General features: G+C 48.1%; 1 protein-coding gene across 1 annotated transcript in view; it reads right to left on the bottom strand.

The window, feature by feature from the left end:
- Positions 1–1453: 1453 nt before the first annotated feature.
- LOC143288332 (uncharacterized) overlaps positions 1454–14732 on the bottom strand; it is a 56422-nt gene continuing 43143 nt past the window's right edge. The window contains exons 16-20 of the mRNA XM_076596706.1: positions 14458–14574; positions 12608–12733; positions 9331–9512; positions 4940–5053; positions 1454–2861 (exon numbers count right to left, since the gene is read on the bottom strand). Of these exons, the coding sequence (XP_076452821.1) occupies positions 2711–2861; positions 4940–5053; positions 9331–9512; positions 12608–12733; positions 14458–14574 (690 nt within the window). The 3' untranslated portion in view covers positions 1454–2710. The remainder of the gene's footprint in view (positions 2862–4939; positions 5054–9330; positions 9513–12607; positions 12734–14457; positions 14575–14732) is intronic.

Here is a 14732-nt window from a genome sequence, read left to right as displayed (position 1 = left end):
GGGCTTTTTGACTCAGTCATCCCTCCACTTCAGCACTGCCCTGGCGTCAACACTCGTTTCATCAAAATGGCTCACATGCGTTCTTACATATATACATAACCCACACGCAAAGGGAACTAACTCCTACAGTATTTCCTGCTGTGTCCACATGCATCAAGGAAAAGCCAGCCCATTTCAGTAAACTTGCTGTGGGTTTTTTGCATCAGTACGGCAGGGAAACCTGCCAGGGCTGTAGAACCTTAGGGCTGAATGGGTTAAGTGTGACCCCCCCCCACCCCCCCGTTTTCAGGGCCGTGCGTGCTGTGGTATGTTCTTATTTCCATAACCCACCAAATGCTGACAAGGATTACAGAAATCTTAACCTGTGTATTTGATCTTCTCCATGCATACACACACAAAGAGGGTTCAGGCACTAGCCGGTCTGAGCATCTGTTGACCTGGGAGGCTGGGAGAATCTCCACCTGTTATGTATCAGGCGCCATAACCAGGATTCAAACCCAGTATCTCAGACTGAACATCCAATGCTTTAACCACTTTAAACACTGTTAGGCCCATTATCATCACAGACAAAGGTCTAAATGTTCCACTTGTTCTCCTCCACCATATCATGTGACCCAGATGACAAGTCCATTTCATGGAAACCCATCCCTTTTGTTTCACATACACAGCCTGGTCAAGCAAAGGCTCTGAATCAATGCACTCACAGCAAATAAATCAGTTTCCAAACAAGACTTCTTTCCTGTATGTGTCTGGCTCACTTTTTCTTTTAAAAACTTGTTCCAATCTACTGACTGGGAACACAAGCTGACCCACAGCACCAGGGAACACAAGCCGACCCACAGCACCAGGGAACACAAGCTGACCCACAGCACCAGGGAACACAAGCTGACCCACAGCACCAGGGAACACAAGCTGACCCACAGCACCAGGGAACACAAGCTGACCCACAGCACCAGGGAACACAAGCCGACCCACAGCACCAGGGAACACAAGCTGACCCACAGCACCAGGGAACACAAGCTGACCCACAGCACCAGGGAACACAAGCTGACCCACAGCACCACAAAGTGGCGCAGCTGACGGAAACAGGCCGTGGGTCTCAACGTCCTGGCAGCATCAGCTGGGTTGAGGATGGACGTTTTTCCAGTCTCCAAATCAAACATTATGTGCAGACCTATCAGTGCCTGAACCCCCTTTGTGGGAAAACACATGCAGATCATCGAACACACACACAAAAAATCTCTATTATCCAGTGTTACGTGGATTATGGAAACACGAACGTACCCAATGTGCATATCCCTGAAAACTAACTATGGCTGCCCAGACGACAGAATAAAAATGGCTAAACATGGTAAAGCCCACTTGTAGATATAAGTGAACATGGGAGTTGCAGCCCACGAACTGGGAAATAAAAGCATCTCTGCACACTCATCCCCCCCCCCTCCTCCTCCTCCCTCACACACTCTTTTCCCACCTGATGTAAACTTGACCCCTTTCACACACACTCTTTTCCCACCTGATGTAAACTTGACCCCTTTCACACACACAAAGCCACCGTCCTGTTACCACACACCACATGGTCACTGGTCAGTAAATCACAGTCGTGTTCAGTCACACCCCAGTCGAACACCAGCTTCTCACAGGCAGTGTGGCTGTATGGTGGAGTTCATGTGCTGACTTGGTGATATGCAACGGATCTTACGCATTCACTCTGGTGACCTGGAGCCAGCTGCATTGCTTGGTTCTAACTTTTTGACCATTACACTGACTAAATGCCTATGTTGACCGAACTACGCCATTGGTCAGTTACATGCTACACACAGTTAGTAGTGGGTTACGACCATACTAGGCTCTTCCGTCCGAGCAATGCAACTGCCTCCTGAGCACTCCTTGTACAGTGTCCACAGTGCCATCAACCTGAGAGAACACTGTGCTGGAGACAGACAGACCAACATCAGGGGACTGACAGACAGGTGGGGGGTGGGGGTGAGTGGGACTGACAAAGAGACAGAGGGAGAGACAGTGAGACAGACAGTGAGATAAAAACAGAGAGAAACAAGGCAGAGAAAGAGACAGACAGAGAAACAGAGATGCAGAAAGAGAGAGCAAGGCACAGACACAGAAAGACAGACAGACAAGAGAAACAGAAACAGAAAAAGAGACAGCAATACATGGACATCCACAGAGAGACAGTGAGACAGAGAGAGACACAGAAAGAGAGAGGGTGACAGAACACAGAACTGTTTTAATGTAAGACCACCGACCTGTATACATATAAATGCATGTGTTGTACACACACACATATGAAAACCAAACCTTGAGTTGGGTGAACAACAAAATATTAGAAAGAATAAACTTATAACAAAACTAAATAAGTAAGGATAATTTATAAGCGCTTTCTGCTCACTGTTTTAACACATAAAAAATAAACATTTCTACATCTCTTGACACAATGCTGTTGACATTTTGAAGTATGTGGGGTAATATAAGAATCCTTAACTTTTGTATGTGCTTAGATAAGTATTTCTTTCTCAGAATATCAGACAGAGAGAGACAGAGACAGACAAACACATGACAGCTAAAAAGAGCCACAGAAGATGTCTAGACATAACATGAATTAAAACAACAACAAAATGAACAGATTTCTCGACACAATCCGAATCAAAACAACAACAGCGGAAAGAACACGAACAGCTGCACAGCGGTCTCATCACAGATGCAGGATGTCAGCATCATCCACCAGCTCAGTGTCAGTGGCGGTGGTGGTGGTGGCGGGGGAGGTGGTGGTGGTGCCGTCCATGATGGTGTTGGCCATGGAGCGCACCACCTCCTGCAGGCCCTTCACCTCACTCTCCACACTCCTGACACACACACCACACACACATTGACACACATACACACCACACATTACACACCACACACATTGTCACACACATGAAACACATTGTCACACACATGAAACACATTGTCACACACACCACACACATTGTCACACACAAATACACACATATTGACAAACAATCACACACACTGACACACACACACCACACACATTGTCACACACACCACAGAAAGAAATACACACACATACACCACACACACACACACACATCAAACACACACATACACCACAGACACACACACACACATCAAACACACATACACCACAGACACACACATCAAACACACATGCACCACACACTAACACACACACGCCATACTGTCTGTGTGTCTAATATTCGTTCCCTTTGTATATGTGTGTGTACATGTGTGTGCGCATGTGCGAATGTGTGTGTGCGAATGTGTGTGTGCATGTATGCATATGTGTGTGTGTGTATGTGTGTGTGTGTGAGTGAGTGTGTGTGTGTGTGTGTGTACAAGCGTTTGTGTGTGTTTGTGTAATTATTAGACGTATCAGTGAAAGACAGACAATGCACTATTACATGAAATCTATGTTGTGTTCACAGCATGCAAATAAATCCTTACCTCTTTGTGTGGCATGTGTCTGAATATGCTCCATGTCTCATTTTCCCATTGTATTCCCTAGACTAACTTATAGATTTTCTTTTATGAAGGTAGGATGAAATCAAACCATTAAGTGCTTATTCCTTTACCCTCAATACACAAAAAAAGCTCTGATTTTTATTTCAAGACAGAAAAACAAATTCGCAATCACAAACACACGCTAACACCAAAACCCCCACCCACACAAGAATGCACATGAGCACACACGGCACATGTACCTACAAATACATGCAAAAAACACAAATTCACACAGCCACTATCCATCCACCCACACCCAAGCTCAGACACACCCCCAACCCCATCCCCAATTATACTTCCTCCCCCACAAACACACCTCCACCCCACAAACACACCTCCACCCCACAAACACACTTACTCCCCCCACAAACACACTTCCTTCCCACAAACACACTACCTCCCCCCACAAACACACTTCCTTCCCACAAACACACTACCTCCCCCCACAAACACACTTCCTTCCCACAAACACACTACCCCCCCCCCCCCCCCAAACACACTACTTCACCCCACAAGCAAACTTCCTTCCCCCACAAACACAACTTCCTCCGCCCCCCCCTTCCCCCCCATAAACACACTCCCCCCCCCCCCCACAAACACACTACCTCACCCCACAAACACAACTTCCTCCGCCCCCCCCCCTTCCCCCCCATAAACACACTTCCTCCCCCCCCCCCCCCCCCACAAACACACTACCTCACCCCACAAACACAACTTCCTCCGCCCCCCCCCTTCCCCCCCATAAACACACTTCCTCCCCCCCCCCCACAAACACACTACCTCACCCCACAAACACACTTCCTCCCCACCCCCCAAAAACACACTACCTCACCCCACAAACTCCCCCCCACAAACACACTACCTCACCCCACAAACACAACTTCCTCCGCCCCCCCCCTTCCCCCCCATAAACACACTTCCTCCCCCCCCCCACAAACACACTACCTCACCCCACAAACACACTTCCTCCCCACCCCCCAAAAACACACTACCTCACCCCACAAACTCCCCCCCACCCCCAAACACACTCCCCCCCAAAAAAAAACACACTCCCCCCCCACAAACAAACTTCTTCCCCAAAAAAACTCCCCCCTCCCCCTCCCCCCCCACAAACACACTCCCCCCCCCCACCTCCCCCTCACAAACACACCACAAACACTCCCGCCCCCCACACAAACACACTTCCACCCCCCACAAACACACCACAAACACTCCCCCTCCCCCCCACCCCCACAAACACACTTCCACCCCCACCCCCCCATACAGTCACACAGATCCCCACATAAACTTTCTCCCCCCTACAAACACCCACCTAACCCCTCTCAACGCCCCCCACACCCCTTCCGCACACACATGCTACCCCCCTCCCCTCCTCCCACACACACAGATGCCTGACCTCCAGGAGACAGCAGAGGAATGGATGGTGGTGGTGTGCACCTCCATCTGTTTCTGCAGGCCACTGATCTCCTGCCTGAGGGAGCTCAGACAGCTGGACAAGTTGTCCAGGGGCCTGCACACACCACGGGCACCACACCGTTTGTCACACACCGCGGACACCACACCGTTTGTCACACACCACGGACACCACACCGTCTGTCACACACCACAGACACCACACCATTTGCCACACACCGCGGACACCACACCGTTTGTCACACACCACGGGCACCACACCGTTTGTCACACACCGCGGACACCACACCGTTTGTCACACACCACGGGCACCACACCGTTTGTCACACACCACGGGCACCACACCATTTGTCACACACCACGGGCACCACACCGTTTGTCACACACCGCGGGCACCACACCATCTGTCACACACCACGGGCACCACACCGTTTGTCACACACCACGGGCACCACACCATCTGTCACACACCACGGGCACCACACCATCTGTCACACACCACGGGCACCACACCTGTCACACACCACGGGCACCACACCGTCTGTCACACACCGCGGGCACCACACCGTTTGTCACACACCGCGGGCACCACACCGTTTGTCACACACCATGGACACCACACCTGTCACACACCACGGACACCACACCTGTCACACACCACGGACACCACACCATATGTCACACATCATGGACACCACACCATTTGTCACACACCACGGACACCACACCTGTCACACACCACGGACACCACACCTGTCACACACCACGGACACCACACCATATGTCACACATCATGGACACCACATCTGTCACACACCATGGACACCACACCATTTGTCACACACCATGGACACCACACCTGTCACACACCATGGACACCACACCATCTGTCACACACCACAGACACCACACCATCTGTCACACACCACAGACACCACACCATCTGTCACACACCATGGACACCACACCATGTCACACACCACAGACACCACACCATGTCACACACCACAGACACCACACCATGTCACACACCACAGACACCACACCATGTCACACACCACAGACACCACACCATGTCACACACCACAGACACCACACCATTTGTCACACACCACGGACACCACACCATTCGTCACACACCACGTACACCATACCATTTGTCACACATCATGGACACCACACCATCTGTCAAACACCACTGACACCACACCATTTGTCACACATCATTTGTCACACACAACGGACACCACACCATTTGTCACACATCATTTGTCACACACCACAGACACCATACCATTTGTCACACACCACAGACACCATACTGTTTGTCACACACCACGGACACCACACCATCTGTCACACACCATCTGTCACACACTACAGACACCACACCATCTGTCACACACATCCTGGACACCACACCATGTTACACACCACGGACACCACACCATGTTACACACCACGGACACCACACCATTTGTCACACACCACAGACACCACACCATCTGTCACACACCACAGACACCACACCATGTCACACACCACAGACACCACACCATGTCACACACCACAGACACCACACCATCTGTCACACACCACAGACACCACACCATTTGTCACACACCACGGACACCACACCATGTCACACACCACAGACACCACACCATTTGTCACACACCACGGACACCACACCATGTCACACACCACAGACACCACACCATTTGTCACACACCATGGACACCACACCATCTGTCACACACCACGGACACCACACCATTTGTCACACACCACGTACACCACACCATCTGTCAAACACCACTGACACCACACCATGTCACACACCACTGACACCACACCATTTGTCACACATCATTTGTCACACACAACGGACACCACACCATTTGTCACACACCATTTGTCACACACCACAGACACCACACCATTTGTCACACACCACAGACACCATACTGTTTGTCACACACCACGGACACCACACCATGTCACACACCACACCATTTGTCACACACCACGGACACCACACCATTTGTCACACACCACGGACACCACACCATCTGTCACACACCACGGACACCACACCATTTGTCACACACCACGGACACCACACCATTTGTCACTCACCATGGACACCACACCATTTGTCACTCACCACGGACACCACACAATTTGTCACACACCATTTGTCACACACCACAGACACCACAGCATTTGTCACACACCATGGACACCACACCATTTGTCACACATCATGGACACCACACCATTTGTCACACATCATGGACACCACACCATTTGTCACACATCATGGACACCACACCATCTGCCACACACCACCAACACCACACCATTTGTCACACATCATTTATCACACACCATGGACACCACACCATCTCTCACACATCATGGACAACACGCCATTTGTCACACACCATGGACACCACACCATTTGTCACACACCATGGACACCACACCATGTCACACACCACACCATGTCACACACCATGGACACCACACCATTTGTCACACACCACGGACACCACACCATCTGTCACACACCACCAACACCACACCATTTGTCACACATCATTTATCACACACCATGGACACCACACCATTTGTCACACACCATGGACACCACACCATTTGTCACACACCACGGACACCACACCATTTGTCACACACCACGGATACCACACCATTTGTCACACATGTACACCACACCTCCTGTCACACACACCAACGATCACACACTGGTCATACTTTAACCAGTTGAATGCCTTTGTCAGCTGACGTCCTACAAAAAATGTTGCTATAGTGCCTATAGGACGTCCTGCATATGTTCCAATTTTTCCTTCATTGGAGTTTGGTTCAATTCACATAAACAGACTGAACGGTTAGTCTGATGTGTCTGGATTACAAAAATAATTTAAATGAACATACATTAGGTAGAATACCCCCTTTCTACTCGATAATAATTTGCTACCTGACCATGTGATATGCGTGTGGAAAAGGGGGTTGCATCATGTGCAGAAAAAGGCATTGAAAACAGTGTCCAGTAAAGCAAGCGGTCAGTCAGAAGATTTACACAATGCTGAAAGCTAACCTTGTGATTATGGACAGCTATAGCTATGATTGGTTTGAACACGAAGGTGAATGACAACGACAGTGATGAAACTGACAGCCTATTTGATGGTAATTCAGTCTGTCTATCCAATCATACAGTGTTTTTGAGCAAGTGGCTATGACTGACAGAATACATGCAGCGAGCATTGGAAGAAGGGAGGAGAGGGAGAGGAGTGATGTAAGACGATAGGTCAAATGCCAGCCAAACGGTGTGAAGCGGGCGTGGCAATTGGGAACCATTGCAGACTGTAGGAAATGGACAACCACCAATGCTCCACGATTCTCAGGAAATGCAGGGTTGAACCTACATTGAACGTGAAACATGTGTTTTTCGTTTTAACGCTTTTTTTTTTCTTCCACTGAATCAGATGGTTGACTTGTTTGAAGAGGTGGCAAGAGGAATGCACAGCAGACACTTTAGAGAGAGGGAGACTGAGTGACAGGTGACAGAGGCTGACTGACCCAAAGGCACATCAGGGAAGCCTCATCACATGACTGTGGAAGTGAAGATGAGGACTGTGACTTGCAAAGAGAGATGGAGGGAGGGGGAAACATACACACGCAATGACAGAGAAAAGCAACAAACTCTCAATGAACCATCCCTGAACACCAGGTGTGGCTGTGTAAGGAGGGGGTGGTGGGGGGTGGGTGGGGAAGGGGAGGGACTGTCAGTGAGCAGTGTGGCAGTACCGCCACTGAGGACACAGTGCAGCACCCATGAGGGGCCACCAACAACAAGGACAACCACAGGTGTCTTGCCCTGTCAAGTGTTTGTAGGAACAATCAGGAAATTTGGTTGGAACATTCTGAATTTGGTAGGAGCACTTGGTCTCTGAGCCACATCAGCAAACGTACATTTTATCTACAATGCATACAAGCCCTTGATTTAGCCACATTCTCTCTTGTTCGAGCAAACGATGAAGCTGACTGGTCCACTCAATGCTGTTTCAATGTTTACATGCACGCGATTAGCTGAGCATCATTATGTGAGACCAAGATTAGTAGTGAGTGCCCTGGCCTCAATGACTGGTAGGTCTAGAGTGTCTGGGTAATGTTACTACAGGAAAGCATGTGACCATGCTATGTAGTCGAAAATAAACTCGTCAGAACAATTCTGACAAGAGCGTAACAAAATGTGGCTAAATTGCAACAGTTAGCATCTCTGGACAACTCCCTCAACATGACCACCACCAAACAGACAAACAAAACAGGCCCCCAATCACAGCCACTGACTTGCTGTCCAGCGGCTTCACAGCAGTGTCCAGCAGCAGCTGTTCCACCACCTCCATGTCGAAGGGCAGGGGAGGGATGATCACTCCGTTGCCCATGTCTGCCTGAGTTCCCTTCTCCTCACGCCCGTCCGCGTCCCCCGCACCCCCCCGGTCCTTCCGCCCGCTGTTCAGCTTCTTCGTCAGCTGGGGACATGCAACACACACATATATATATACAAGCACACATACATATATATAAGCACACACACACACACATACATATATATATATATATATACAAACACACACACAAACACATACATACACACACACACATATATATATATATATACAAGCACACACACACACTGTAAAGAAAATGGTATCCTATTTTCCTAGATCCATTTTTTTACAGGGCAACACTTATATCGGGGATTGGAATTTCTTATTTTGATATACTACTTTCCTAGATCCATTTTTTTTACAGGGCAACTATTATATTGGGGGATTGGGAATTGCTTTTTTTTTTTTTTTAAATGGTTTCAGGTGTTTCACGTGCATTTTTGTAATCATACCATGAGTTATGAATGTGATGTGCTGCTGTGAAAAGCAGATTTGTTGCCAGATGGTGTCATGAAGCTGTCCAGGTTTGGGACATATTTTTGCCTGTAAAGGTATGTTGAAAATTATTGCACTCAGTTTGAAATGACTTTGACTACATTTTGTGATGGGATATTGACCACAGTATATAAAAGCAGGACATTTGAATGGATAATTTATGTAGCGTTTAAATGACAGATACATTGATATGTTGTTGTTGATTTGATGTTGTTGTAAAGCTTGTATGGGTAATCAGTACTTGGTGTTTTGATGATATACAGTTAGGTTAATAACAGATAGTAGTTACTTAAATTTGTCTTAAGTTTTGTTAGACTATTCAATGGCTAAGAAATGGTGACTTTTTTGAAACATTGAATTGTGTAGTAGCTAAGCAGCTACATTTTGCTATTTCCTGATGGGATGAATGGGAATCATGTTAAAGTAATTCTATTTTGCATTACTTAGGGTGGTGAATGGACATCGTTTTTCAAGCGAATATTTTTTTTATATTAGCTTCAGTGATAATTGGAAATTATGTCAATGGTACTGGATGAAGATTTCCTCTTTAGTGTTTATGTAAAGGTATGGTGTCTATGTTGTCTTGTGTGTCCACTTAGGTTTCTAGGAATAATATTCAAAACATGGTCTGTAGTGGGACTGGAAATGAGGGGGGTTTGCATCCAGAAAGTCAAGGAACTGACACATACTAAAAATGTGCAGGCATCTAGTGGCCGGGGACAGGCCATGGGGTTTTGCTTTGTGCCGAGGTGCCAGGGACTGGGCACGGGACTTCATAGAACTGGATGGTGGGATCATCGGGATGTGCTGAGTGAGGAGCCAGGAGCTGGCAAGACTGCTGCAGAAAAATGCAAGGCGGTGATTTAAACTTGTTCCCCCCCCCATAAAAAATTATATTCCAGTCCAGACCATGAATAGCAGCTTTTGATATCTTTCTTAATACTAAATAAAAGGGTGTGGTTAATAAGTGTTGTTTTCGTGTTTTGGGGAGAACACGTTCTGATTTGGAGTAACAAGTGAACAGACAACAGGCATACACTTACAAGCAAACACATTCATTCTTATTTAGTTATCTCTGTCTATCTGGCACTTTCTTTACACACACATACATATACACACACGCACATACATATACACACATGCACATACATATACACACACACACATACATATATACACACACACATACATATACACACACACACACATACACGCGCACATACACCCACAGACACACACACATATGCACACGCACACACAGACACATATGCAAACACACAAATGCAAACATACAGACAGACAGACACACACACACACACCCACACACACAGGGCAAAGAAGTCAGCTGGGTTCAAGATTCAAGACGTTGTTTCCTTTCACCCCTTTTCAGGTATGGAGGATGACAAACACTTTGTTTCCTTTCACCCCTTTTCAGGTATGGAGGACGACAAACACTTTGTTTCCTTTCACCCCTTTTCAGGTATGGAGGACGACAAACACTTTGTTTCCTTTCACCCCTTTTCAGGTATGGAGGATGACAAACACTTTGTTTCCTTTCACCCCTTTTCAGGTATGGAGGATGACAAACACTTTGTTTCCTTTCACCCCTTTTCAGGTATGGAGGACGACAAACAGACTTGGTTTCCTTTCACCCCTTTTCAGGTATGGAGGACGACAAACAGACTTGGTTTCCTTTCACCCCTTTTCAGGTATGGAGGACGACAAACAGACTTGGTTTCCTTTCACCCCTTTTCAGGTATGGAGGACGACAAACAGACTTGGTTTCCTTTCACCCCTTTTCAGGTATGGAGGACGACAAACAGACTTGGTTTCCTTTCACCCCTTTTCAGGTATGGAGGACGACAAACAGACTTGGTTTCCTTTCACCCCTTTTCAGGTATGGAGGATGACAACCAAAAGATGGAACAGACAGACCTAAGCTGTCTCACCATGTGGTGCTATCATAACCATGACACATACAGACCTAAGCTGTCTCACCATGTGGTGCTATCATAACCATGACATACAGACCTAAGCTGTCTCACCATGTGGTGCTATCATAACCATGACACAGACAGACCAAAGCTGTCTCACCATGTGGTGCTATCATAACCATGACACATACAGACCAAAGCTGTCTCACCATGTGGTGCTATCATAACCATGACACATACAGACCTAAGCTGTCTCATCATGTGGTGCTATCATAACCATGACACATACAGACCAAAGCTGTCTCACCATGTAGTGCTATCATAACCATGACACATACAGACCAAAGCTGTCTCACCATGTGGTGCTATCATAACCATGACACATACAGACCTAAGTTGTCTCATCCCCACTGAGTCGCAGTGTGTGTGTGTGCTTATGGGTGGGTGCTTACTCTCTGTGTGTGTGTGTGCGAACATGTGCGTGCATGTGCATGGATATGTGTGTATGGACATTTCGTGCCTTTTTCATGTAATTATTCATATCTGAAATTTGTGGTACTGCCTTGGTGTGTACAGATTTTGTCTTACTCTTTTATGCCTTAGTGTGCTGTTGTATTGCATAAAACACCATTGTGTATATACTGTTTCAAGTGAGGCCCCTAGAGTTCTGCGCCATCCAAGTACAGTTTATTATGATCATCAGCACTGTCCGCGCCGGGCGACACGGGCAGACATCAGCCGTCTCACCTTGTGGTGCTGCACGGAGGCCTTCAGAACGCTGCGGAGTTCGGCCACACGCGACTTCTGGTTGGCTTTCTCCTGTCGAGCCTGGGCCACCTCTGCCTGCAGGCCGTCCACTTCCTCCTGCTTGTCCTGGTACACAACACACACTGTCATAGCACACACACTGTCATCACCATGTCCTGGTACACAACACACACTGTCATAACACACACACTGTCATCACCATGTCCTGGTACACAACACACACACTGTCATCACCATGTCCTGGTACACAGTACACACTGTCATCACCATGTCCTGGTACACATCACACACTGTCATCACCATGTCCTGGTACACAGCACACACTGTCATCACCATGTCCTGGTACACAGCACACACTGTCATCACCATGTCCTGGTACACAGTACACACTGTCATCACCATGTCCTGGTACACAGCACACACTGTCATCACCATGTCCTGGTACACAGTACACACTGTCATCACCACGTCCTGGTACACAGCACACACTGTCATCACCATGTCCTGGTACACAGCACACAGTACACACTGTCATCACCACGTCCTGGTACACAGCACACACTGTCATCACCATGTCCTGGTACACAGCACACACTGTCATCACCATGTCCTGGTACACAGCACACAGCACACACTGTCATCACCATGTCCTGGTACACAGCACACAGTACACACTGTCATCACCACGTCCTGGTACACAGCACACACTGTCATCACCACGTCCTGGTACACAGCACACAGTACACACTGTCATCACCATGTCCTGGTACACAGCACACAGCACACACTGTCATCACCATGTCCTGGTACACAGCACACAGTACACACTGTCATCACCATGTCCTGGTACACAGCACACAGTACACACTGTCATCACCATGTCCTGGTACACAGCACACACACTGTCATCACCATGTCCTGGTACACAACACACACACTGTCATCACCATGTCCTGGTACACAACACACACACTGTCATCACCATGTCCTGGTACACAACACACACTGTCATCACCATGTCCTGGTACACAGTACACACTGCCATCACCATGTCCTGGTACACAGTACACACTGCCATCACCATGTCCTGGTACACACACACTGTCATCACCATGTCCTGGTACACAGTACACACTGCCATCACCATGTCCTGGTACACACACACTGTCATCACCATGTCCTGGTACACAGCACACACACTGTCATCACCATGTCCTGGTACACAGCACACAGCACACACTGTCATCACCATGTCCTGGTACACAGCACACACTGTCATCACCATGTCCTGGTACACAACACACACACTGTCATCACCATGTCCTGGTACACAGCACACACTGTCATCACCATGTCCTGGTACACAGCACACAGCACACACTGTCATCACCATGTCCTGGTACACAGCACACACTGTCATCACCATGTCCTGGTACACAGCACAACACAAACACCAGAGATGAGGTTCTAAAATTATGAAATTTACTGAAACAGATGGGGTGCCGGAAGAGAGAGTGTCTGTTTTGAATTAAACCCTGTATGACTTTATAGGGCATTCTTTCAACTGATGATTTTGCAACCATGTGCACACACACACACACACACACACACACGCACACCCACCACACTGTTACAGACAGGTGCTTTGCCCACATCCAGTGCTGTGTATACCCCTGGAGAGTGGTCACAAACATCAAAGAAACTGAAGAAAAAAACAACCAGCAACTCAAAAAGAAACAGGAGAGATACTGTGCAGGCGTAACGCTGAACTCTCAGGAGTGGGCGACAGGATGCAGGAGGGTGGGGAGGAGGACAGTAGCGCCACCTACCTGCAGCGCGCGACGCAAGCTGTCGGTCTCGCTGGCCTGTCTCTGCTCGGCCAGGGCCAGCTGCTCCCTGGCCGCCTGCACTTCCTGGCCCCTCTGGGACACCTGCCACTCCAGACTCTGTGGCACACCACACAGCCCTCACTTAGTCTGTACATTTATGTGTGTATGTTTTAGCCAATGTCATGGGACAGTGTTGACTTTGTACATATTTTACGTCACTTAGTCTCACATATCTATGCTTTAGCCAATGGATATTTTACGTCACTTAGTCTTAT

This window comes from Babylonia areolata, chromosome 12 (assembly GCF_041734735.1).
Source record: "Babylonia areolata isolate BAREFJ2019XMU chromosome 12, ASM4173473v1, whole genome shotgun sequence".
NCBI classification, from domain to species: Eukaryota; Metazoa; Mollusca; class Gastropoda; order Neogastropoda; family Buccinidae; genus Babylonia; species Babylonia areolata.
This window is presented reverse-complemented; position numbering and strand designations above follow the sequence as displayed.